General features: G+C 56.4%; 3 protein-coding genes across 7 annotated transcripts; all 3 read left to right on the top strand.

Annotated features, from left to right (window-relative positions):
* The first annotated feature begins 1,188 nt into the window (after nucleotides 1-1,188).
* On the top strand, nucleotides 1,189-4,920 carry LOC102444001 (17-beta-hydroxysteroid dehydrogenase type 6-like). Its single transcript, XM_075901847.1, has 5 exons — nucleotides 1,189-1,329; nucleotides 1,921-2,242; nucleotides 2,803-3,061; nucleotides 3,648-3,811; nucleotides 4,402-4,920. Exons 2-5 carry the CDS (start codon nucleotides 1,930-1,932, stop codon nucleotides 4,620-4,622), a joined length of 957 nt encoding a protein of 318 aa, XP_075757962.1. The 5' UTR covers nucleotides 1,189-1,329; nucleotides 1,921-1,929; the 3' UTR covers nucleotides 4,623-4,920.
* On the top strand, nucleotides 1,221-22,209 carry LOC102444241 (17-beta-hydroxysteroid dehydrogenase type 6-like). Of its 3 annotated transcripts, none has more exons than XM_075901846.1 (5): nucleotides 1,221-1,329; nucleotides 18,016-18,337; nucleotides 19,076-19,334; nucleotides 19,929-20,092; nucleotides 21,705-22,209. In XM_075901846.1, the coding sequence occupies exons 2-5, from the start codon at nucleotides 18,025-18,027 to the stop codon at nucleotides 21,923-21,925; spliced, it is 957 nt and encodes a 318-aa protein (XP_075757961.1). In that variant the 5' UTR covers nucleotides 1,221-1,329; nucleotides 18,016-18,024; the 3' UTR covers nucleotides 21,926-22,209. The 3 variants fall into 3 exon arrangements, with proteins under 3 accessions (XP_075757961.1, XP_075757960.1, XP_075757959.1); XM_075901845.1 differs by lacking the exon at nucleotides 1,221-1,329 and adding an exon at nucleotides 9,399-9,537 and having other exon boundaries at nucleotides 17,937-18,337; XM_075901844.1 differs by lacking the exon at nucleotides 1,221-1,329 and adding an exon at nucleotides 16,374-17,433.
* Nucleotides 9,330-13,296, top strand: LOC142818928 (17-beta-hydroxysteroid dehydrogenase type 6-like). 3 transcript variants are annotated; one of them, XM_075901836.1, is made up of 5 exons: nucleotides 9,330-9,458; nucleotides 10,129-10,450; nucleotides 11,033-11,291; nucleotides 11,882-12,045; nucleotides 12,781-13,296. In XM_075901836.1, the coding sequence occupies exons 1-5, from the start codon at nucleotides 9,330-9,332 to the stop codon at nucleotides 12,999-13,001; spliced, it is 1,095 nt and encodes a 364-aa protein (XP_075757951.1). In that variant the 3' UTR covers nucleotides 13,002-13,296. The 3 variants fall into 3 exon arrangements, with proteins under 3 accessions (XP_075757951.1, XP_075757952.1, XP_075757953.1); XM_075901837.1 differs by having other exon boundaries at nucleotides 9,399-9,537; XM_075901838.1 differs by having other exon boundaries at nucleotides 9,416-9,537; nucleotides 10,050-10,450.
* Nucleotides 22,210-22,345: the final 136 nt, after the last annotated feature.

Genomic DNA, 22,345 nt, shown 5'->3' with positions numbered 1-22,345 from the left:
CCACCCCCAGGGCGCCTCCAGCAGACGGACGGTGGACGGGGCCAGGCTGGCGGTTTGGGAAGACAGAGCCGTCCCCAGCCTAAGCCAACAGATGCCCAGGCCCAAATCCCTCAGCCTCTCCCCATAGGTCAGCCCACTTGCCTTTGCTCAGGACAGGCCTGTTGGCTGACTTCAGCCTGGGCGCGGCCGTGGGGATTCGGGCGGGGTGAATAACATCGTGCCGGGAACGCCAATCCCATCACGCTGGCTGCTGCCAGGCCGATTGGCCAGCACGTGAGGAGTTATCCAAGGATCCCTCCCAAGGGCGGCCCTTGCACAAAGCCAAGTAGCAGACGGCTAGTGGGTGTGACCACAGGGGTGCATTCCATCGGGAGAGCGGGGCAGACCCATGAGGCCCCTGTCTCAGTCTGGGGGTGTCGGTGGAATGCCCATCTTGGCTGGGGGCATAACTCTGTGCAGCACCTGGCACACACAACTCGATCTCAGGCTTGGTCTCCAGGCGACAGTGAAGCGGAATAATCAGAGGATTGTAGACCAGGGAGGAACCTCGAGAGACCATCCAGTCCAGTCCCCGGCCCTCCTGGCAGCACCAAGCACCGTCCAGACCACCCGTGGCAGGTGCTTGTCTAACTTGCGCTTCCAAAACTCCAGCGGAGGCGATTCCGCCACCTCCCAAGGCAGTTCCCTTGGGTCTGTCTCTAGACACAGCCCTTCCAGCCAGTCTGCCCGCCCATGCGGGGCTCCCTGTGCACGGACGAGGCTTGGCTAACCCATGTGACCCTGCGTGAACACCAAGCACCTGAGCACTGCTGGGATTGTGTGTTCTTGGATCCGGACTTCTACACTCCAGTCGTCTGAAGAAGTGGGTTGTGCCCATGAAAGCTCACGCTGCCGTCGACAGGTTTGGTTCGTCTTCAAGGTGCTGCTAGACCATTCGTGGTTAAGTTTTACCTGTTACAGAGTAACTCGGCTACTCCTCTGTTCTTTTTCTCAGTAAGTCTGGGGTCAGCACAAACCAACACCCCCCTTTGGTTTAACCCCAGAGAGAACCTTGCCTCCTGGGGGCCTTTCTTCCCTTTCCACATTCACCGCCCCCATTCAGTGCGCAGACTAAGCCAAGTTCTGCTCCGGGGGCGTGGTGAGTCCTTTCCCCAGGGTAGCTGCACTGTGTCCATCCAGTCTGAAGCCCAGAGCTCTCTGGAGAGCAGGCGGACCTGGCGGGAGCTGGCAGGCCCCTGGAGATCTTGCTTTCAGGTTCCTGGCTGACGGCAGAGCAGTGGCTTGACGGGAGGAGAGTGGCTGGTGTCCTCGGTGGTGCATTGATACAGGGTAGGAGACAGGGCTGGCTCGGAGCTGCTGGCCCAGGCAGATTTCAAATGCAGTGTGTCCTGGTTTTTTGCAGGCTGGTATTAGTGCTGCCGAGGATCAGTAGAAAAGGGTGGGTTCTCCCCTGGCTGGCTTCTTCTGTCGTCTACCTGCATGCCCAGCGGCTGTAAACCGGCCCCAGTTTGAATCTGGTTTCATGCTGGTGTCAGTGGTGACGCACAGCAGGAGGGAGCCGGATCCCAGGGAATGAAGTTAGCAGAGCTCCTGACGCCAGGGCTCTTGGTGGAATCTGGACCCCAGCGGGAACTACTGTGTGCGCAGCACAATTGGAAATATGGCCCGTGTTCAGATCAGGCCGGGGGGAGCCGAGACCCTGGAAAATCCGGCTCTTTTGCCCCCCAATCCTGTATTTTTCTGGTTGCAATTGAATACATTGGGCCGTGGTGCTCATGAATGATTTGGCTGTTGCGTGCATGCTTCTAAGCACTCTTGTGTTACACTACGCTGTTAAACAGCTGTGCCGACTCACCCCAGAGTGGGCTGTGTTCCAGTCAAGCCTTGTCCCATCTGCTGGGTTGGTTGATTCGTTTGCAGTGTGGGAGCATGTGGCTGTACCTGGCTGCCCTACTGGGGCTGTACTTCCTGCGCCGATGGTACCGGGAGCGGCAGACTGTCGAGGGGCTGTCGGAGAAACACGTCCTGATCACCGGCTGCGACTCTGGCTTCGGGAACCTGCTGGCCAGGCAGCTGGACGCACGGGGGCTGCGGGTGCTGGCGGCTTGTCTCACCCCGCAGGGAGCAGAGCAGCTGAGGCAGGCGACCTCGGAGCGGCTGCAGACGGTGATCCTGGACGTCACCCGCAGCGACAGCATCGCCGCCGCGGCCGCCTGGGCAAAGGCGCAAGTGGGGGACAAAGGTGGGGTCTTTAAATCCTCCATCTGCCCCATTGTTTTCTCTCTGCCTTTCCCAGAGACAGCTCTGAGTTCGGCTGTGCTAATGCCAGAAGCAGAAGAGTGAAAGGTGGAGAGGAAGAATTCCTGGTTTCTATTCCCAGCGTGGGGGAAGGGAGTGGGGTCTAGTGGTTAGAGCGGCAGATGCTGGGAGCCAGCACTCCTAGCTCCTATTTGTGTCACTGAAAGGAATGAGAAGGGGGTGTATTGGGGGCTGGGAGCCAGGACTCCTGAGTTCTAGTCCTGCCCTGGGAGAGGCGTAAAGGGTCTAGTGGTTTACAGCAGAGGGGCAGGACCCAGTGACACAGGCAGGGAAGCCACGATGCCGGATAAGCCCAGCACAAGGCAGATGGTCCCGGGCCACACACAGAGAAATGGCCCTTTGGCATCTGCCCCACGTGGGGGAGCGAGGCCGGGATGGGGGTGGGTTTACTTGCCAGGTGTGGATGAACATTGGTGCTGTGAGGGGATTTCAGATCCAAAGGGACCCTCCCCCATGTGCTCCTTCGTTGTCCCGTGCTCCCAGGGCTGTGGGGCTTGGTGAACAATGCAGGGCTCCTCCTACCCATGGCCCCCAACACGTGGCTGACCAAGGACGATTTCCTCACGGTGCTGAACGTGAACCTGCTCGGCCTCATCGAGGTGACCCTCAGCCTCCTGCCCCTGGTGAAGCGAGCCAGGGGCCGGGTCATCAACATGGCCAGTATCCTGGGCCGCCTGGCCTTCAACGGAGGGGGCTACTGCCCTTCCAAGTACGGCGTGGAGGCGTTCTCCGACAGCCTCAGGTACCCACGCGAGCCGGCCCCACCTCGGCCAGCAGGGGGCAGGCGTTTCCATAGTGATTCCGGGGACCTCTGCCTTTGGGGGCCTGTCCTGAAACCCCTTTAATGAGCCCGATTCCCAGAGACCTGGGGAGCGGGTCCTTTGAGGCAGGGGCGTGGGGACACTGTTCAAAGGGGGGGTGATCTGTCCCTTTGCCCCTGTCCAGACCCATCCCTAGCAAAGCCCCAGCATGTGAGGCTAGGAGTTGTTATCCCAGTGCTGGGCTCTCGGCTGCCCGCTAATCTGGACTCCAGCACGCAGGACAGAAGTCAGGAACGTGACAAGGATGCCAGGACTCCAAGCACTAGGCTGGGAGCCCTGCGGTGCTGCGGGACCCCCACCTCTCTAGTTCCGATATCATCCCCCCAGTTCCCTGGTCCACCTGTCCCTTCCGGGTGCTTTGACTGGAAGGGGCCCCACTCAAGAAGTGTTGGGCCTTGTTCCCAAAAGTGGAGTTGAGAATACCCCAAAATCAGAGGCGGGCCCTAAGGGGCTCTAGGAATCCCACGGCCAGCCCTGGCTGGTGGTGACGGGCTCGTTCCGTTCCAGGCGCGAACTGCAGCCCTTCGGCGTGAAGATCGCGGTGGTGGAGCCGGGGCATTTCCGAACGTCCATGATGGATGTCCAGCGCATCCTGGAGTCCGTGGAGCAGATCTGGCGCCACCTCCCTCCCGAGACCAAGGAGAGCTACGGGCAAAGCTACTTCGACAGCTGTGAGAGAACGGGGCACCTCAGCGTAGGGCCTGGGGCAGAAGTATCCAGCCCAAAAGCCAGCCCACACGCTGTGCGGTTGTGTGCGGCAGACCCTGTGCTGTTAGTAGCTAACGGCGACGCTCTGCAGGCAGGGCTTTTGGGGCCAAGAACACTAAGGCGGGAAGGTGTCAGTACCTCTGAAAATGTTAGCCCCTCCCCAGCGAGTCAGTCCTTTCAACTAGGAGATTGCTCACTGTTATACCATGATATGGACTGGAAATTTAGGTTCCAATGAGTCATCATTATGTTTCAGAGTTAACAGGCCAATGATTTGTCTGGAGGCAGAGCTATGGATGCAGGCTCCCTGCAGACTCCTGAAGGCAGCTCTGTGCCAGGTTGAGCCTTGGGTCCCTGTCGGAGCATTTCTTCGCAGCCGTACACCTACAATCTTAGTCCCCTTCCCCTCACACAACTGGCTGAGTCCTGCTGAATAGGAATCTGCCACCGGGGCCAGAGAAGTACCCCAGGTGCAGTATCCAGCTGCAGTGCCCAGGCTGGCGGCCCTGCCTGGGGGCTCTGGGACTGACCTGTGCCCGTTCTCTGCTTACAGACCACAAGGTCCTCAGAGAGGCCCTCGTGACGAGATGCAGCACCAACCTCTACCTGGTCACCGACTGCATGGAGCACGCGCTGACGGCCCGCCACCCCCGCACCCGCTACTCCGGGGGCTGGGACGCCCAGTTTTTCTTCATCCCCCTCTCCTACGTGCCCACCAGCTTGGCGGATTGGGTGTTGACCCGGGGCAGGCCCCGTCCCGCCCAGGCCATATAAGTGCGAGGAGGAGAATGAAGAGGGGGCAGGGAAGGGGGCAGCCCGGGGGCTGAAGGGGAAGAAGCCGGGGAATTGAGAAAGGTCGAGGTGCAAACAGCAGCTTTCCTGGGGCTGCCCCGACTGCCTGTCTGCACCTGACGTCTGTTGCTGTAGAGTGGCAGCTCCTCGGGGCCGGGTGTGTCTCTTTGCTGTGTGTTCGTACAGCTCCGAGCACCGGGCAGTTTGGTCCTTGAGTGAAACCCCCGGGGGGGCACCCCTGGAATAGAGCGAATAAAGACATTTCCCGTTCACTCCCTCACTCTCTCTTGGCTCCTTCTCCAGATTTCAGCATTTGCTGCGCTTTAACAATGCAGAGCACCAAGCACCATCCAGACCACCCGTGGCAGGTGCTTTTCTCACTTGCGCCTTAAAAACTCCAGCGGTGGTCTTACTGCTGGGATTGTGTGTACTTGGATCCGGACGTCTATACTCCAGTCGTCTGAAGAAGTGGGTTGCGCTCACAAAAGCTCATAGACTCATAGGCTACGTCTACACTGGCATGATTTTCCGGAAATGCTTTTAACAGAAAAGTTTTCCGTTAAAAGCATTTTCGGAAAAGCGCGTCTAGATTGGCAGGACGCTTTTCCGCAAAAGTACTTTTTGCGGAAAAGCGTCCGTGGCCAATCTAGACGTGGTTTTCCGCAAAGAAGCCCCGATCGCCATTTTCGCGATCGGGGCTTTTTTGCAGAAAACAGTACTATGCTCTCTACACTGGCCCTTTTGCACAAAAGTCTTTAGGAAAAAGACTTTTGCCCGAATGGGAGCAGCTTAGTATTTCCGGAAAAGCACTGATGATTTTACATGAGATTGTCAGTGCTTTTCCGGAAATTCAAGCGGCCAGTGTAGACAGCTGGCAAGTTTTTCCGCAAAATCATTTGATTTTGCGGAAAAACTTGCCAGTCTAGACACAGTCATAGACTTTAAGGTCAGAAAGGACCATTATGATCATCTAGTCTGACCCTCTGCACAGTGCAGGCCACAGAATCTCACCCACCCTCTCCTGGAATAATCCGCTCACCTATATCTCAGATATTGTAGTCCTCAAATGATGGTTTGAAGACCACAAGATGAAGAGAATCCTCCAGCAAGTGATCCGTGCCCCATGCTACAGAGGAAGGCGAAAAACCTCCAGGGCCTCTGCCAATCTACCCTGGAGGAAAATTCCTTCCCAACCCCAAATATGGCGATCAGCTGAACCTTGAGCATGAGGGCAAGACTCACCAGCCAGACACCCAGGAAAAAGGTCTCTAATAGTAACTCCTATCATCCCACCATTGGCCTATTTATCACCGATAGTGAAATGCCACTTAGTTGCCAAGATCATATTATCTCATCAAACCACCCCCTTCATAAACCCATCTAGCTTAATCTTGAAGCCAGATAGATCTTTTGCCCCCACTACGGTACTTCCCTTGGAAGGCTGTTCCAGAACTTCACTCCTCGAATGGTTAGAAACCGTCATCTAATTTTGAGTCTAAACTTCCTGATAGCCAGTTTGTATCCATTTGTTCTTGTGTCCACATTGATATTGAGCTTAAATAATTCCTTTTCCTCCCTGGTATTTATCCCTCTAATATATTTAAAGAGTGCAATCATGTCTCCCCTCAGCCTTCTTTTGGTTAAGGCAAACAAGCCAAGCTCCTTGAGTCTCCTTTCATAAGACAGGTTTTCTATTCCTTGGATCATCCTAGTGGCCCTTCTTTGTACCTGTTCCAGTTTGAATTCATCCTTCTTAAACATGGGAGACCAGAACTGCACACAGTATCCCAAATGAGGTCTTACCAATGCCTTGTATAACGGCACTAACACCTCCTTATCTCTACTGGAAATACCTCGCCTAATGCATCCCAAGACCGTATTAGCCTTTTTCACAGCCATGTCACATTGGCGGCTCATAGTCATCCTGTGATCAACCAGGATTCGGAGGTCCTTCTCCTCTTCCGTCACTTCCAACTGATGTGTCCCCAGTTTATAACTAAAATTCTTGTTATTAATCCCTAAGTGCATAACCTTACACTTCTCATTATTAAATTTCATCCTATTGCTATCACTCCAATTTACAAGATCATCCAGACCTTCCTGTATGATATCCCGATCCTTTACTGAATTGGCAATACCTCCCAACTTTGTGTCCTACGCAAACTTTATTAGCACACTCCCATTATTGGTGCCGAGGTCAGTAATAAAAAGATTAAATAACATTGGTCCCAAAACTGATCCCTGAGGACCTCCGCTAGTAACCTCCCTCCAACCTGACAGTTCACCTTTCAGTGTGACCCGCTGAAGTCTCCCCTTTAACCAGTTGCTTATCCACTTCTCAATTTTCATATTGATCCCCATCTTTTCCAATTTAACCAATAATTCCCCATGAGGTACTGTATCAAATGCCTTCTTGAAATCGAGGTCAATTAGATCCACTAGATTTCCTTTATCTAACAAATCTGTTACTTTCTCAAAGAAGGAGATGAGGTTGGTTTGGCACGATCTACCTTTTGTAAAACCATATTGTAATTTGTCCCAATTGCCATTAACCTCAATGTTCCTAACTACTTTCTCCTTGAAAATGTTTTCCAAGACCTTGCATACTACAGATGTCAAACTAACAGGCCTGTAGTTACCCGGGTCGCTTTTTTTCCCTTTCTTAAAAATAGGAACTATATTAGCAATTCTCCAGTCAAATGGTACAACCCCTGAGTTTAGAGGTTCATTAAAAATTTTTGCTAATGGACTTGCAATTTCATGTGCCAGTTCCTTTAATATTCTTGGATGAAGATTATCTGGCCCCCCCGATTTACTCCCATTAAGCTGTTCGAGTTTGACTTTTACCGCGGATATGGTAATATCTACCTCCATATCCTTAGTCCCATTTGTTATGTTACCACTATCCCTAAGCTCTTCATTAGCCTCGATTTGTTTAGATATTGGGCCATGCCTAGATTATCCTTAACCTCCACTCCATCCTTAGTGATTAGCGGTCCTACTTCTTTTTTTTGTTTTTTTCCTATTTATATGGCTATAAAACCTTTTACTATTGGTTTTAATTCCTTTTGTAAGGTCCAACTCTACATGACTTTTAGCCTGTCTCACTTTGTCCCTACATGCTCTAACCTGAATAAGGTAGCTTTCTTTGCTGGTCCCTCCCATCTTCCACTCCTTATATGCTTTCTGCTTTTTCTTAATCACATCTCTGAAATGCTTGCTCATTCAGGTTGGTCTAAAACACCTGCCTATAATTTTTTCCCTCTTTCATGGGATACAGGCTTCTGACAGCTTCTGCAACTTGAACTTAAAATAATCTCATGCCTTTTTTTAAGAGGAAAAGGCTTTATTTTCCGAAAGATCCGCGTCTAGACTGGCGCTTTCTTCCGGCAAAGCTCCGAGCCGGAAAAAAGTGGCAGCCATGTTTATGCAAATGAAGCGGGGGGATTTAAATCCCCGCTTCATTTGCAATTGCGATGTGTCTAATTTGCATCCCTTTTACGGAAAAGTGATGCAGTCTAGACACAGCGTTAAAGTCTACCGCATCATTGATATACAATGCGACTCCACCACCTTTACCTTTATTTCTGTCTTTCCTGAACAGCACATACCCTTCAATACCTGTACTCCAGTCATGCCTAGTAAGTATTCCACCATGTTTCTGTTATTCCTATAATATCTGGTTTCACTTCCTGGACCAGTAGCTCTAGTTCCTCCATGTTGTTACCTAGGCTCCTCGCATTGGTGTACAAACATCTTAATTTTGCTGTTTGGCCTCACTCACATTCTTAACCCAATTTAGCATGAACGTTGTACCTTCAATTTGACCTATTAGACTAGTATCCACTCTACCCTTCCTCCTTATGTCCATTCTCCTACCCCTGGCTATACCCTTTCTTGCTGTTTTCCTCCCTCTCAATGCTAAAATCCGGCGTAGAGATTACCTGGACGTCTCCCAACCGTCTCCCCCAAATTCCTAGTTTAAAGTTCTTTTAATCAGTTGTGCCAGCCTCCATCCTAGAAGTCTATTTCCCTCCCTACTTAGATGCAGTCCATCCCGAGAGAACAGTCCTCTCTCCGTGAATGCCTCCCAGTGGCCATACATCCCACAGCCCTCCTTATAGCACCACTGCCTGAGCCATCTATTGAACATCATAATCCTATCACACCTTAGTTGCCCTTTTCTAGGAACAGGCAGAATCCCACCGAAGATCACCTGAGTCTCGATTTCCTTAAGCGTCTTCCCCAGCCTGGCATAGTCTCCTTTGATTCGTTCCAGCGAGAATCTAGCCGTATCATTTGTTCCTACATGAAGGATGATCAATGGATTCTTTCCTGCTCCCGTTAGGATCCTCTTCAAACTCTGTTCAATGTCCTGTATCTTAGCACCTGGCAGACAGCACACCCTTCTGTTCTCTGGATCAGCTCTGGTCACAGGCCTGTCTATTCTTCTCAATAAGGAGTCCCCAATCACGTAGACCTGCCTTTTCCTGGTCACGCTGCCATCAACAGGTTTGGTTCATCTTCAAGGTGCCACTAGACTATTCGTGGTTAAGTTTTACCTGTTACAGATTAACTCAGCTACCCCTCTGTCCTTTTCCCCGTAAGTCTGGGGTCAGCACAAACCGAACCTTGCTCCCTGGGGGCCTTTCTTCCTTTTCCATATTCACCGCCCCCATTCAGTGCACTATGCCAATTTCTGCTCCAGGGGGCATGGTGAGTTCTTTCCCCAGGGTAGCTGCACTGTGTCCATCCAGTCTGAAGTCCAGAGCTCTCTGGAGAGCAGGCGAACCTGGCTGGCCCTTGGAGATCTTGCTTGTAGGTTCCTGGCTGACAGCAGAGCAGTGGCTTGACAGAAGCAGAGTGGCTGGTGTCCTTGGTGGTGCATTGATACAGGGTAGGAGACAGGACTGGCTCAGAGCTGCTGGCCAGAGCAGATTTTGAATGCAGTGTGTCCTGGTTTTGTGCAGGCTGGCGAGGGTCAATAAAAAAGGGTGGGTTCTCCCCTGGCTGGCCTCTTCTCCGGTCATCTACCTCCATGCCCAGCGGCTGTAAATTGGCCCCAGTTTGGATCTGGTTTCATGCTGGTGTCAGTGGTGACGCAGAGCAGGAGCAAGTTGGCTCCGAGGGGGTGAAGTTGGCAGCGCTCCTGGCGCCAGAACTCTTGGGGGAATCTGGACCCCAGCAACCCAGTGGGAGCTACTGTGTGCTCAGCACAATTGGAAATATGGCCCGTGTTCAGATCAGGCTGGGGGGAGCCAAGAGCGCTGGAAAATCCGACTCTTTTGTCCCTCAATCCTGTATTTTTCTGGTTGCAATTGAATACGTTGGGCCGTGGTGCTCATGAATCATTTGGCTGTTGCGTGCATGCTTCTAAGCACTCCTGTGTTACAATACTCTGTTAAACAGCTGTGCCGACCCACCCCAGAGCTGGTTGCATTCCAGTCAAGCATTGCCTCATCTGCTGGGTTGATTGATTTGTTTGCAGTGTGGGAGCATGTGGCTGTACCTGGCTGCCCTACTGGGGCTGTACTTCCTGCGCCGATGGTACCGGGAGCGGCAGACTGTGGAGAACCTACGAGAGAAACACGTCCTGATCACCGGCTGTGACTCTGGCTTCGGAAACCAGCTGGCCAGGCAGCTGGACGCACGGGGCTTGCGGGTGCTCGCAGCTTGTCTCACCCCGCAGGGAGCAGAACAGCTGAGGCAGGCGACCTCGGAGCGGCTGCAGACGGTGATCCTGGATGTCACCCGCAGTGACAGCATCGCCGCCGCGGCCGCCTGGGTGAAGGTGCAAGTGGGGGACAAAGGTGGGGCCTCTAAATCCTCCATTTGCCCCATTGTTTTCTCCCTGCCTTTCCCAAGGACAGCTCTGAGTTCGCACAGGCTGGGGCGATGCTAATGCCAGAAGCAGAAGAAGAGAAAAAGATGGACAGCAAGAATTCCAGGCTTCTATTCCCATCCTGGGGGGAGAGAGTGGGGTCTAGTGGTTAGAGCAGCAGGCGCTGGGAGCCAGGACTTCTGGATCCTAATCCTGTCTCTGGAAGGGATAAGAAGGGGGGTGTATTGGTTACAGCAGGGGAGGCTGGGAGGCAGGACTCCTGGGTTGTTCCTGTCCTGGGAGAGGCGTAGGGGTCTAGTGGTTTACAGCAGAGAGGCAGGGCCCAGTGACACAGGCAGGGAAGCCACGATGCCGGATAAGCCCAGCACAAGGCAGATGGTCCCAGGCCACACACAGAGAAATGACCCATTGGCAGCTGCCCCATGTGGTGGAGCGAGGCCGGGATGGGGGTGGGTTTAATTGCCAGGCGTGGATGAACATTGGTGCTGTGAGGGGATTTCAGATCCAAAGGGGACCCCCCACATGCTCGTTCACTGTCTCGTATTCCCAGGGCTGTGGGGCTTGGTGAACAATGCAGGCGTCGGCGATCCCGTGGCCCCCAACGAGTGGCTGACCAAGGACGACTTCCTCACGGTGCTGAACGTGAACCTGCTCGGCCTCATCGAGGTGACCCTCAGCCTCCTGCCCCTGGTGAAGCGAGCCAGGGGCCGGGTTGTCAACGTGGCCAGTGTCATGGGCCGCCTGGCCTCCTACGGAGGGGGCTACTGCCCTTCCAAGTACGGCGTGGAGGCGTTCTCCGACAGCCTCAGGTACCCACGCGAGCCGGCCCCACCTCGGCCAGCAGGGGGCAGGCGTTTCCATAGTGATTCCGGGGACCTCTGCCTTTGAGGGCCTGTCCTGAAACCCCTTTAAAGGGCCTGATTCCCAGAAACCTGGGGAGCGGGTCCTTTGAGACAGGGGCGTGGGGACACTGTTCAAAGGGGGGGTGTTCTGCCCCTTCGCCCCTGTCCAGCCCCATCCCCAGAGCACGTGGGGCAGGAGCCGTTATCCTGGGGGCTGTGTTCTCGGCTGCCCCCTAACTTGGGCTCCAGCACGCAGGGCAGCAGCTGAGAACGTGGAGAAGCCGTCTGGACCCCAAGTGCTAAGCTGGAAGCCCTGGGGATCTGCCGGGCCCCCCCCTCCAGCCCTCTAGTTCCTGTTCCTATGCTTCCCGTCATCCTCTCTAGTCCATCTGTCCCTACCGGGTGCTTTGACTGGAAGGGGCCCCACTCAAGAAGTGTTGGGCCATCTTCCCAAAAGTAGAGTTAGGGGGACCCCCAAAATCGGAGGCCGGCCCAAGGGGGCTCCTGGAATCCCGCCGCCACCCCTGGCTGGCGGTGACGGGCTCGTCCCGTTCCAGGCGCGAACTGCAGCCCTTCGGCGTGAAGATCGCGATGGTGGAGCCCGGCTATTTCCAGACGTCCATGACGGACCTCCAGCGCAACTTGGAGTCCCAGGAGCAGATCTGGCGCCGCCTCCCTCCCGAGACCAAGGAGAGCTACGGGCAAAGCTACTTCGACAGCTGTGAGAGAAGGGGGCACCTCTGGGCAGAGACCGGGGTAGAAGCAGCCAGCCCATAAGAAATCTCGCCATCTCCTCCGAGGAGCGCCCGGCGCTGCTGGGCTGGGGGGTTGGCCTTTGCATGCAGCCGAATTTCTGCAAAGGGCGCTGGGTGGCTGGAATGAACTCACCTGCTAAGTGTTAGGGCGGGGAGGCTGCCCCCTGTAGGACGAGCACACGCTGTGTAGTTGTGTGGGCAGAGCCTGCGCTGTTGGTAGCTAACGGCGACGCTCTGATTGGCGGGGCTTTTGGGGCCAAGAACACTAAGGCGGGCAGGTGTCAGGACCTCTGAAAATGTTAGCCGCTCCCCAGCGAGTCAGTCCCTTCCACTAGGAGATTCCTCAGGGTTACACCCTGATATGGACTGGAAATTCAGGTCCCAAGGAGTCATCATTATGCTTCAGAGTTAACGAACCAATGCTCTGTACGGAGTTAGAGCTATGGATGCAGGCTGCCTGCAGACTCCTGAAGGCAGCTCTGTGCCGGGTCGACACTTGGGTCCCCGTCGGAGCGTTTCTTTGCAGCCGTACGCCTAGAATCTTAGTCTCCTCCCCTCCCACAATTGGCTGAGTTCTGCCGAATAGGAATCTGCCACCGGGGTCAGAGAAGTACCCCAGGTGCAGTAGCCAGCTGTAGTGCCCAGGCTGGTGGCCCTGCCTGGGGCTCTGGGACTCACCTGTGCCTGTTTTCTGCTTACAGGCCAGAAGCTCTTCCGAGAGGACTACATGACGAGGTGCAGCAGCAACCTCTATCTGGTCACCGACTGCATGGAGCACGCGCTGACGGCCCGCCACCCCCGCACCCGCTACTCCGGGGGCTGGGACGCCCAGTTTTTCTTCATCCCCCTCTCCTACATGCCCACCAACTTGGCGGACTGGGTGTTGACCCGGGGCAGCCCCCGTCCCGCCCAGGCCATATAAGTGCAAGGAGGAGAATGAAGAGGGGGCAGGGAAGGGGGCAGCCCGGGGGCTGAAGGGGAAGAAGCTGGGGAATTGAGAAAGGTCGAGGTGCAAACAACAGCTTTCCTGGGGCTGCCCCGACTGCCTGTCTGCACCTGACGTCTGTTGCTGTAGAGTGGCAGCTCCTCGGGGCCGGGTGTGTCTCTTTGCTGTGTGTTCGTACAGCTCCGAGCACCGGGCAGTTTGGTCCTTGAGTGAAACCCCCGAGGGGGCACCCCTGGAATAGAGCGAATAAAGACATTTCCCGTTCACTCCCTCACTCTCTCTTGGCTCCTTGTTTCCTTCCCCAGATTGCAGTATTTGCTGCGCTTTAACAATGCAGAGCGGTGGGGAAACTGAAGCATGGGAGGGAGGCGGGCAGAGAAAGGGATGACTGGCCCAAAGCCATGCAGCAGCCCAGCACCCAAGTCCGGAATGAAATGCAGCCTTCCCAATGCCCAGGGCAGCGCTCTAACCAGTAGGCTGCACTCCCCGCTAATGCTCCTTCCCCGTCCCTCAAGCAGGACCTGCGTCCCCGGGAGCATGAGCCGCTAGGAGGTGGGAGCCCTGCGCGTGCCGTGGTGCACAGACCCCGTCCCAGGGAAGAATGTGCGGAGCTGGGCACTGGGAGCCACCGAACCCCTCAGTCGGATGGAACCACTGTGCGGGGGTGGGGGGGAGGAGAATCACTGCAAGATGGGGGATGGGGGGTGGAACCCCTCGTTGAAAGGTGAAAGTAGCAGGTGAGCCGCCCCAGAAAGAGACTGGCCGCCTGGGGGCGGGGCTCTGGGTGCTGCTGGGACCCTGGGAGGCGTGGCCACAGCAGACCCAGGCTCCAGGGCTGGTTGCTCGGGTGCCCAGGCAGCAGGGTTCCTGCCTCCCCAGCCCGTCCCGGGGATGCAGTGACAGCGTCGCCCAGTGGCGGCCCTCCAGCCCCGAGTTCCCCTCCCAACCCCTTCCCAGACTCCTGCATCCCCCCATTTCCTTGCGCATAGTCCCCCCAGCACCTGCGGCCTTGACTCCTGCACTTCCCACCCCCCGCCACATACCACCTGCCCTGATCCCGCCACACCTCCCACCCCCTACTACCTACTCTGATCCCCCACACCTCCCAGTCCCCCTGCCATATACCTCCTACCTCTCTCTTCCCCCCCCCATGCCGAGAGAGCTGCAAAGGGGGGGGGAACTGAGGTACACACATACATTACAGCAGTGACTGTAACAGCACCCCCACTATGTCACATTTGCATATATATTTGCATGTCTATGTAACCACACCTACCTTGCAGCCCTCCGCATGTCAGGTGAGTATCATTGTGGCCCCCGGGGCTTCCAAAGTTGAGTAGTCCTGCTGTAGACTAACGTGTCCTGAGTAAATTATTACTATAAGGCATGACCCTTTTGGTCAGTAGACACAGAAACAGTGTGTACCCTGCCCTGGGCAAACGCCGGTTGAATGGCTGCGTGACCACTGGAACGGCTCTTTCCCAGTTGCAGTGTCGAGCTAGCTCACCTGGTAACCTGGAAGGCTTTCTCGTTTTTCAGTTATAGGGCGTCCTTGCTATGAGTCGCCCCGGTAACGTCACTCACGCGTGAAGGAACGGACACGTTGTAAGTCCTCCCATTCCCCGCTCTTAAGTCGCACGCACGCAAAAAGCAAAACCAAACACCACAGTGTGCGCAAAAGTCAGGCAGCCGCAGGAAAGAAATTCCCCACTTTCGGGTGTTTTGTCCAAGGTTTTGCAACGTATCTTGGACTCATAGTGAGGAGGACGGCCTGTACTAGATCCCCTGCAACAGCCAGTTGTGGGGGAGCCCACAAGAAGCATCAGAGCAGTGATAAGGAGAGGGAGAGGGGGTATTAAGACCCAGAATTTCGGGTGACCTACACAGCGGCCCATGCCTCTCTGGAACCCGCCTTCAGATAGCTGAAGGCTGCATCAAATCCCCCCTCCCTCTTCTCTTCTGTAGACTAAAGAAGCCCAAATCCATGGGCGGCTGGTGCAGTTGGGGCTGGGGGAAGCAGGCCCTCAGCCCCACCTAGAGCCCCGCCCCCTTTGCTGAGGCCCCGCCCCCACGGGGAGGAAAGGCGGCAGGGCAGTGTGCCGAGTGTGCCCCCCTCAGGGCAGGCGAGGGGGCAGCGCCTAAGCACGTCCCAGCCTTGCCAGAGTACTGGGAAGGGGCAGAGGAGTGAGGGGAACCTGCGGGCAGCTGCCGGAGGATTGGGGGAAGGGAGGAGCCCGTGTGGGTCCAGAAACATAGGGAGGGCGGGGGGCAGCAACGCTCACCCCCCGGGCGCCTACAGCAGGCGGACTCTGGACGGGGCCAGGCTGGCGATTTGGCTGCTGCCAGGCCGACAGGCCAGTAGGCGGGCTCCACCGTCCGCGAGAGGCCGTGCCGACTCCCTCCAGGGCCCACAAGTTCGGACCTTGGCCTGGCCTGTGGCCGAGGGACAGTTTATAGGGCCCAGCCCTGGGACAGGATGGGCAGGCAGACAAGGGGTTCACACAACCCGTCAATAGTTCCCGGGTTAAGACGCTGCCCTGGGTTAGGGCGAGACGTGTCTCCCACGAGCGGTGTGGCAGTGGTCCGGTCTCCTCGCTCCCGGAGAACTGACAAGCCAGGGGATATTCCCTTAGAGGGGGAACCCGCCACCCCTAGGGGAGAGGTGGCAGGGGGGACGCAGGCCCGCCCGTATCACTGCGTCTCGGCCCAGGGCCCTGAGAGTGGCGGCCTTGAAGCCACTAAGTCGGCGGGAATCCGGGCCGTTGCAGGACGACTACGTCGAGGGGTCAGCGGGGTTCCAGGCCACAACACGCTGCCCACCCGACCTCCATCTGCTCAGCCGTCCCAGGCTCGGCTATTCCCGGGACCCTTCCCAGTTCCCCCTGGGGGCCTACCAGGCTCTGGCATTGCTCCGGAGGGTCTGCTGGTGATGGAGGCACTGGCAGAGTATCCATCCGTTTGGGCTCTGGCAGGGGTCCAGGTGTGCTGGACTAGACATCTGGGCCTGGCAAGGGTCCTGGCAGGTTTGGCCCGGCCTCCAGCGGTGGCCAGGACCTCGGGAGCTAGGGATGGGGAAGTCAGCAGGGTCCTGGCGGTGCAACCCAGTCCTCTGGCTGGGGGCAGTGCGGCCGAGCCCTGCGAGGTGGGAGCTGGAGCCAAGCGTCTGCCCTGGTCGGCTGCCCGGCTCTGACTGAGCTTCCAGCTCTTATACTGCTAGCTAGTCCCACCCACTGGCTTCTGGTGGGCGGGGCTAAGGGAGGCTGGATCCGCCCACCAAGGGGTCTTAGAGGGCACTTCCTCTTCTGAGTCAGAGGGTGGCCATGGTGCTGTCCCGGACTCATTCCAGCCAGCACGTGAGGAGTTATCCAAGGATCCCTCCCAAGGGCGGCCCTTGCACAAAGCCAAGTAGCAGACGGCTATTGGGTGTGACCACAGGGGTGCATTCCATCGGGAGAGCGGGGCAGACCCATGAGGCCCCTGTCTCAGTCTGGGGGTGTCGGTGGAATGCCCATCTTGGCTGGGGGCATAACTCTGTGCAGCACCTGGCACACACAACTCGATCTCAGGCTTGGTCTCCAGGCGACAGTGAAGCGGAATAATCAGAGGATTGTAGACCAGGGAGGAACCTCGAGAGACCATCCAGTCCAGTCCCCGGCCCTCCTGGCAGCACCAAGCACCGTCCAGACCACCCGTGGCAGGTGCTTGTCTAACTTGCGCTTCCAAAACTCCAGCGGAGGCGATTCCGCCACCTCCCAAGGCAGTTCCCTTGGGTCTGTCTCTAGACACAGCCCTTCCAGCCAGTCTGCCCGCCCATGCGGGGCTCCCTGTGCACGGACGAGGCTTGGCTAACCCATGTGACCCTGCGTGAACACCAAGCACCTGAGCACTGCTGGGATTGTGTGTTCTTGGATCCGGACTTCTACACTCCAGTCGTCTGAAGAAGTGGGTTGTGCCCACGAAAGCTCACGCTGCCGTCGACAGGTTTGGTTCGTCTTCAAGGTGCTACTAGACCATTCGTGGTTAAGTTTTACCTGTTACAGAGTAACTCGGCTACTCCTCTGTTCTTTTTCTCAGTAAGTCTGGGGTCAGCACAAACCAACACCCCCCTTTGGTTTAACCCCAGAGAGAACCTTGCCTCCTGGGGGCCTTTCTTCCCTTTCCACATTCACCGCCCCCATTCAGTGCGCAGACTAAGCCAAGTTCTGCTCCGGGGGCGTGGTGAGTCCTTTCCCAGGGTAGCTGCACTGTGTCCATCCAGTCTGAAGCCCAGAGCTCTCTGGAGAGCAGGCGGACCTGGCGGGAGCTGGCAGGCCCCTGGAGATCTTGCTTGCAGGTTCCTGGCTGACGGCAGAGCAGTGGCTTGACGGGAGCAGAGTGGCTGGTGTCCTCAGTGGTGCATTGATACAGGGTAGGAGGCAGAGATGGCTTGGGAGCTACTGGCCCAGGCAGATTTCAAATGCAGTGTGTCCTGGTTTTTTGCAGGCTGGTATTAGTGTTGTCGAGGATCAGTAGAAAAGGGTGGGTTCTCCCCTGGCTGGCTTCTTCTGTCGTCTACCTGCATGCCCAGCGGCTGTAAACCAGCCCCACTCTGGTTTCATGCTGGTATTAGTGGTGACGTGCAGCAGGAGGGAGCCGGATCCCAGGGAATGAAGTTAGCAGAGATCCTGGCACCAGGGCTCTTGGGGAATCCAGACCCCAGTAGCCCAGTGTGCTCAGCACAATTGGAAATACGGCCCGTGTTCAGAAAAGGCCGGGGGGAGCCGAGAGCGCTGGAAAATCCGGCTCTTTTGCCCCCCAATCCTGTATTTTTCTAGTTGCAATTAAATACGTTGGGCCGTGGTGCTCATGAATCATTTGGCTGTTGCGTGCATGCTTCTAAGCCCTCCTGTGTTACAATACTCTGTTAAACAGCTGTGCTGACCCACCCCAGAGCTGGCTGCGTTCCAGTCAAGCCTTGCCTCATCTGCTGGGTTGGCTGTTTCGTTTGCAGTGTGGGAGCATGTGGCTGTACCTGGCTGCCCTGCTGGGGCTGTACTTCCTGCGCCGATGGTACCGGGAGCGGCAGACTGTCGAGGGGCTGTTGGAGAAACACGTCCTGATCACCGGCTGCGACTCTGGCTTCGGGAACCTGCTGGCCAGGCAGCTGGACGCACGGGGGCTACGGGTGCTGGCGGCTTGTCTCACCCCGCAGGGTGCGGAGCAGCTGAGGCAGGCGACCTCGGAGCGGCTGCAGACGGTGATCCTGGACGTCACCCGCAGCGACAGCATCGCCGCGGTGGCTGCCTGGGTGAAGGTGCAAGTGGGGGACAAAGGTGGGGCCTCTAAATCCTCCATCCGCCCCATTGTTTTCTCCCTGCCTTTCCCAAGGACAGCTCTGAGTTCTCACAGGCTGGGGCGGTGCTAATGCCAGAAGCAGAAGAAGAGCGAAAGATGGACAGCGAGAATTCCAGGCTTCTATTCCCATCCTGGGGGGAGAGAGTGGGGTCTAGTGGTGAGAGCAGCAGGCGCTGGGAGCAAGGGCTCCTGGCTTCTATTCCAATTGTGGGGAGAGGGAGTGGGGTCTTGTAGTGAGAGCAGTAGGAGCTAGGAGCCGGAACTCCAGGTTTCCTTTCCCATCCTGGGGGAAGGGAGTGAGGTGTAGTGGTCAGCGAGTTGGAGCTCGGAGCCAGCACAGCTGGATCCTATTCCCGTTTCTGTAACCGGTGGGGAAGGGGGTGTGCTGTTTAGAGTAGATGATGCTGGGAGCCAGGACTCCTGGGTTCTAGTCCTGTCCTGGGAGAGGCGTAGGGGTCTAGTGGTTTACAGCAGAGGGGCAGGGCCCAGTGACACAGGCAGGGAAGCCATGATTCCGGATAAGCCCAGCATGAGGCAGATGGTCCCAGGCCACGCACAGAGAAATGGCCCTTTGGCAGATGCCCCACGTGGGGGAGCGAGGCCGGGATGGGGGTGGGTTTAATTGCCAGGCGTGGATGAACATTGGTGCTGTGAGGGGATTTCAGATCCAAAGGGGAGCCCCCCCCACATGCTCCTTCGTTGTCTCGTATTCCCAGGGCTGTGGGGTTTGGTGAACAATGCAGGCATCGGCGATCCCGTGGCCCCCAACGAGTGGCTGACCAAGGACGACTTCGTCTCGGTGCTGAACGTGAACCTGCTCGGCCTCATCGAGGTGACCCTCAGCCTCCTGCCCCTGGTGAAGCGAGCCAGGGGCCGGGTCATCAACATGGCCAGTATCCTGGGCCGCCTGGCCTTCAACGGAGGGGGCTACTGCATTTCTAAGTACGGCGTGGAGGCGTTCTCCGACAGCCTCAGGTACCTGCGCGAGCCGGCCCCACCTCGGCCGGGGGGGAGGGGTAGGCATTTCCATAGTGATTCGGGGGACCTCTGCCTTTGAGGGCCTGTCCTGAAACCCCTTTAAGGAGCCTGATTCCCAGAGACCTGGGGAGCGGGTCCTTTGAGGCAGGGGCGTGGGGACACTTTTCAAAGGGGGGGGGGGTTCTGCATCTTTGCCCCTGTCCAGTCCCATCCCCAGAGCACATGGGGCAGGAGCTGTTATCCTGGGGGCTGTGTTCTCCGCCGCCCCCTAACTTGGACTCCAGCACGCAGGGCAGCAGCTGAGAACATGGAGAGGCCGTCAGGACCCCAAGTGCTAGGCTGGAAGCCCTGGGGAGCTGCCACCCCGCCCTCAGCCCTCTAGTTCCAGTGCCTATGCGTCCCCTGTCATCCTCTCTAGTCCACCTGTCCCTGTCGGGTGCTTTGATTGGAAGGGGCCCCACTCAAGAAGGGTTGGGCCTTGTTTCCAAGCGTGGAGTTGGGGGGACCCCAAAAATCGGAGGCCGGCCCGAGGGGGCTCCTGGAATCCCGCGGTGTAGCCTGGCTGGTGGTGACGGGCTCGTCCCGTTCCAGGCGCGAACTGCAGCCCTTCGGCGTGAAGATCGCGATGGTGGAGCCGGGCTATTTCCGCACGTCCATGACGGACGTCCAGCGCAACCTGGAGTCCCTGGAGCCGATCTGGCGCCGCCTCCCTCCTGAGATCAAGGAGAGCTACGGGCAACGCTACTTCGATGGCTGTGAGAGGATGGGGCAGGGACCGGGGCAGAAGCAGCCAGCCCATAAGGAATCTCACCATCTCCTCCGAGGGGCACCCGGCGCGGCTGGGCTGGGGGGTTGGCCTTTGCACGTAGACGAATTTCTGCCAAGGGTGCTCAGTGGCTGGAATGAATTCAGTGTTCATGGAGTGTTGGGGGGAGAGGCTGCCCCCTGGAGGACGGACACACGCTGTGCGGTTGTGTACGGTAGACCCTGCGCTGTTAGTAGCTAACGGCGATGCTCTGATTGGCAGGCGCCAAGAACACTAAGGCGGGGAGGTGTCCGGACCTCTGAAAACATTAGCCGCTCCCTAGCAAGTCAGTCCCTTCCACTAGGGGATTTCCCACTATGAGGGGATAAGTTTAATGTGGATAACTGCAAAGTAATGCATGCTGGAAAAAATAACCCCAACTATACATACGACATGATGGGGGCTAATTTGGCTACGACAAATCAGGAAAGGGATCTTGGAGTTATCGTGGCTAGTTCTCTGAAAACGTCCACACGGTGTGCTGCGGCGGTCAAAAAGGCAAATAGAATGATTAGGAAAGGGATAGAAAATAAGACCCAGAATATCTTACTGCCCCTGTATAAAACTACGGTATGCCCACATCTTGAGTAATGTGTACAGATGTGGTCTCCGCACCTCAAAAAAGATATTTTGGCCTTGGAAAGGGTTCAGAAAAGGGCAACTAAAATGATCAGGGGTTTGGAACGGGTCCCATATGAGGAGAGGCTAAAGCGACTGGGACTTTTCAGTTTAGAAAAGAGACTGAGGGGGGATATGATAGAGGGATATAAAATCATGAGTGGTGTGGAGAGGGTGAATAAAGAAAAGTTCTTCATTAGTTCCCATAATATCAGGACTAGAGGACACCAAGTGAAATTAATGGGTAGAAGGTTAAAAACTAATAAGCGAAAGTTCTTCATGCAGTGCATAGTCAACCTGTGGAACTCCTTGCCAGAGGAGGCTGTGAAGGCTAGAACTATAACAGAGTTTAAAGAGAAGCTAAATAAATTCATGGAGGTTAGGTCCATAAAAGGCTATTAGCCAGAGGGTAGGAATGGTGTCCTTGGACTCTGTTTGTCAGAGGGTGGAGACAGATGGCACGAGACAAACCCCTTGATAATTATCTTTGGTCCACCCCCTCTGTGGAATGTGGTGCTGGCCACTGTCGGCAGACAGGCTACTGGGCTAGATGGACCTTTGGTCTGAACCAGTACGGCCATCCTTATGTTATTATGCAGGCCTGATATGGATGGGAAATTCAGGTCCCAACGAGTCATCATTATGTTTCAGAGTTAACGGAATGATCTGTCTGGGGGCAGAGCTATGGATGCAGGCTGCCTGCAGACTCCTGAAGGCAGCTCTGTGCCAGGTTGATCCTTGGGTGCCCGTTGGCGCATTTCTTCGCAGCCGTACACCTAGAATCTTAGTCCCCTTCCCCTCGCACAACTGGCTGAGTCCTGCCAAATAGGAATCTGCTACTGGGGCCACAGAAGTACCCCAAGTGCAGTAGCCAGCTGCAGTGCCCAGGTCAGTCTCCCTGCCTGGGGCCCTGGGACTCACCTGTGCCCGTTCTCTGCTTACAGACCTCAAGCTCCTCAGAGTTTTCCTCGTGACAATATGCAGCACCAACCTCTACCTGGTCACCGACTGCATGGAGCACGCGCTGACGGCCCGCCACCCCCGCACCCGCTACTCCGGGGGCTGGGACGCCCAGTTTTTCTTCATCCCCCTCTCCTACATGCCCACCAGCTTGGCGGATTGGGTGTTGACCTGGGGCAGGCCCCGTCCCGCCCAGGCCATATAAGTGCGTGGAGGAGAATGAAGAGGGGGCAGGGAAGGGGGCAGCCCAGGAGAGGAAGAATCCGGGGAATTGGGAAAAGCCCAGGTGCAAATAGCAGCTTTCCTGGGGCTGCCCCGACTGCCTGACTGCACCTGACGTCTGTTGCTGTAGAGTGGCAGCTCCTCGGGGCCGGGTGTGTCTCTTTGCTGCGTGTTCGTACAGCTCCGAGCACCGGGCAGTTTGGTCCTTGAGTGAAACCCCCGGGGGGGCACCCCTGGAATAGAGCGAATAAAGACATTTCCCTTTTACTCCTCACTCTCCCTTGGCTCCTTGGTTCCTTCTCCAGATTGCAGCATTTGCTGCGCTTTAACAATGCAGAGCGGTGGGGAAACTGAAGCATGGGAGGGAGGCGGGCAGAGAAAGGGATGACTGGCCCAAAGCCAT

This window comes from Pelodiscus sinensis, chromosome 19, assembly GCF_049634645.1.
Source record: "Pelodiscus sinensis isolate JC-2024 chromosome 19, ASM4963464v1, whole genome shotgun sequence".
Lineage (NCBI taxonomy): Eukaryota > Metazoa > Chordata > Testudines > Trionychidae > Pelodiscus > Pelodiscus sinensis.
This window is presented reverse-complemented; position numbering and strand designations above follow the sequence as displayed.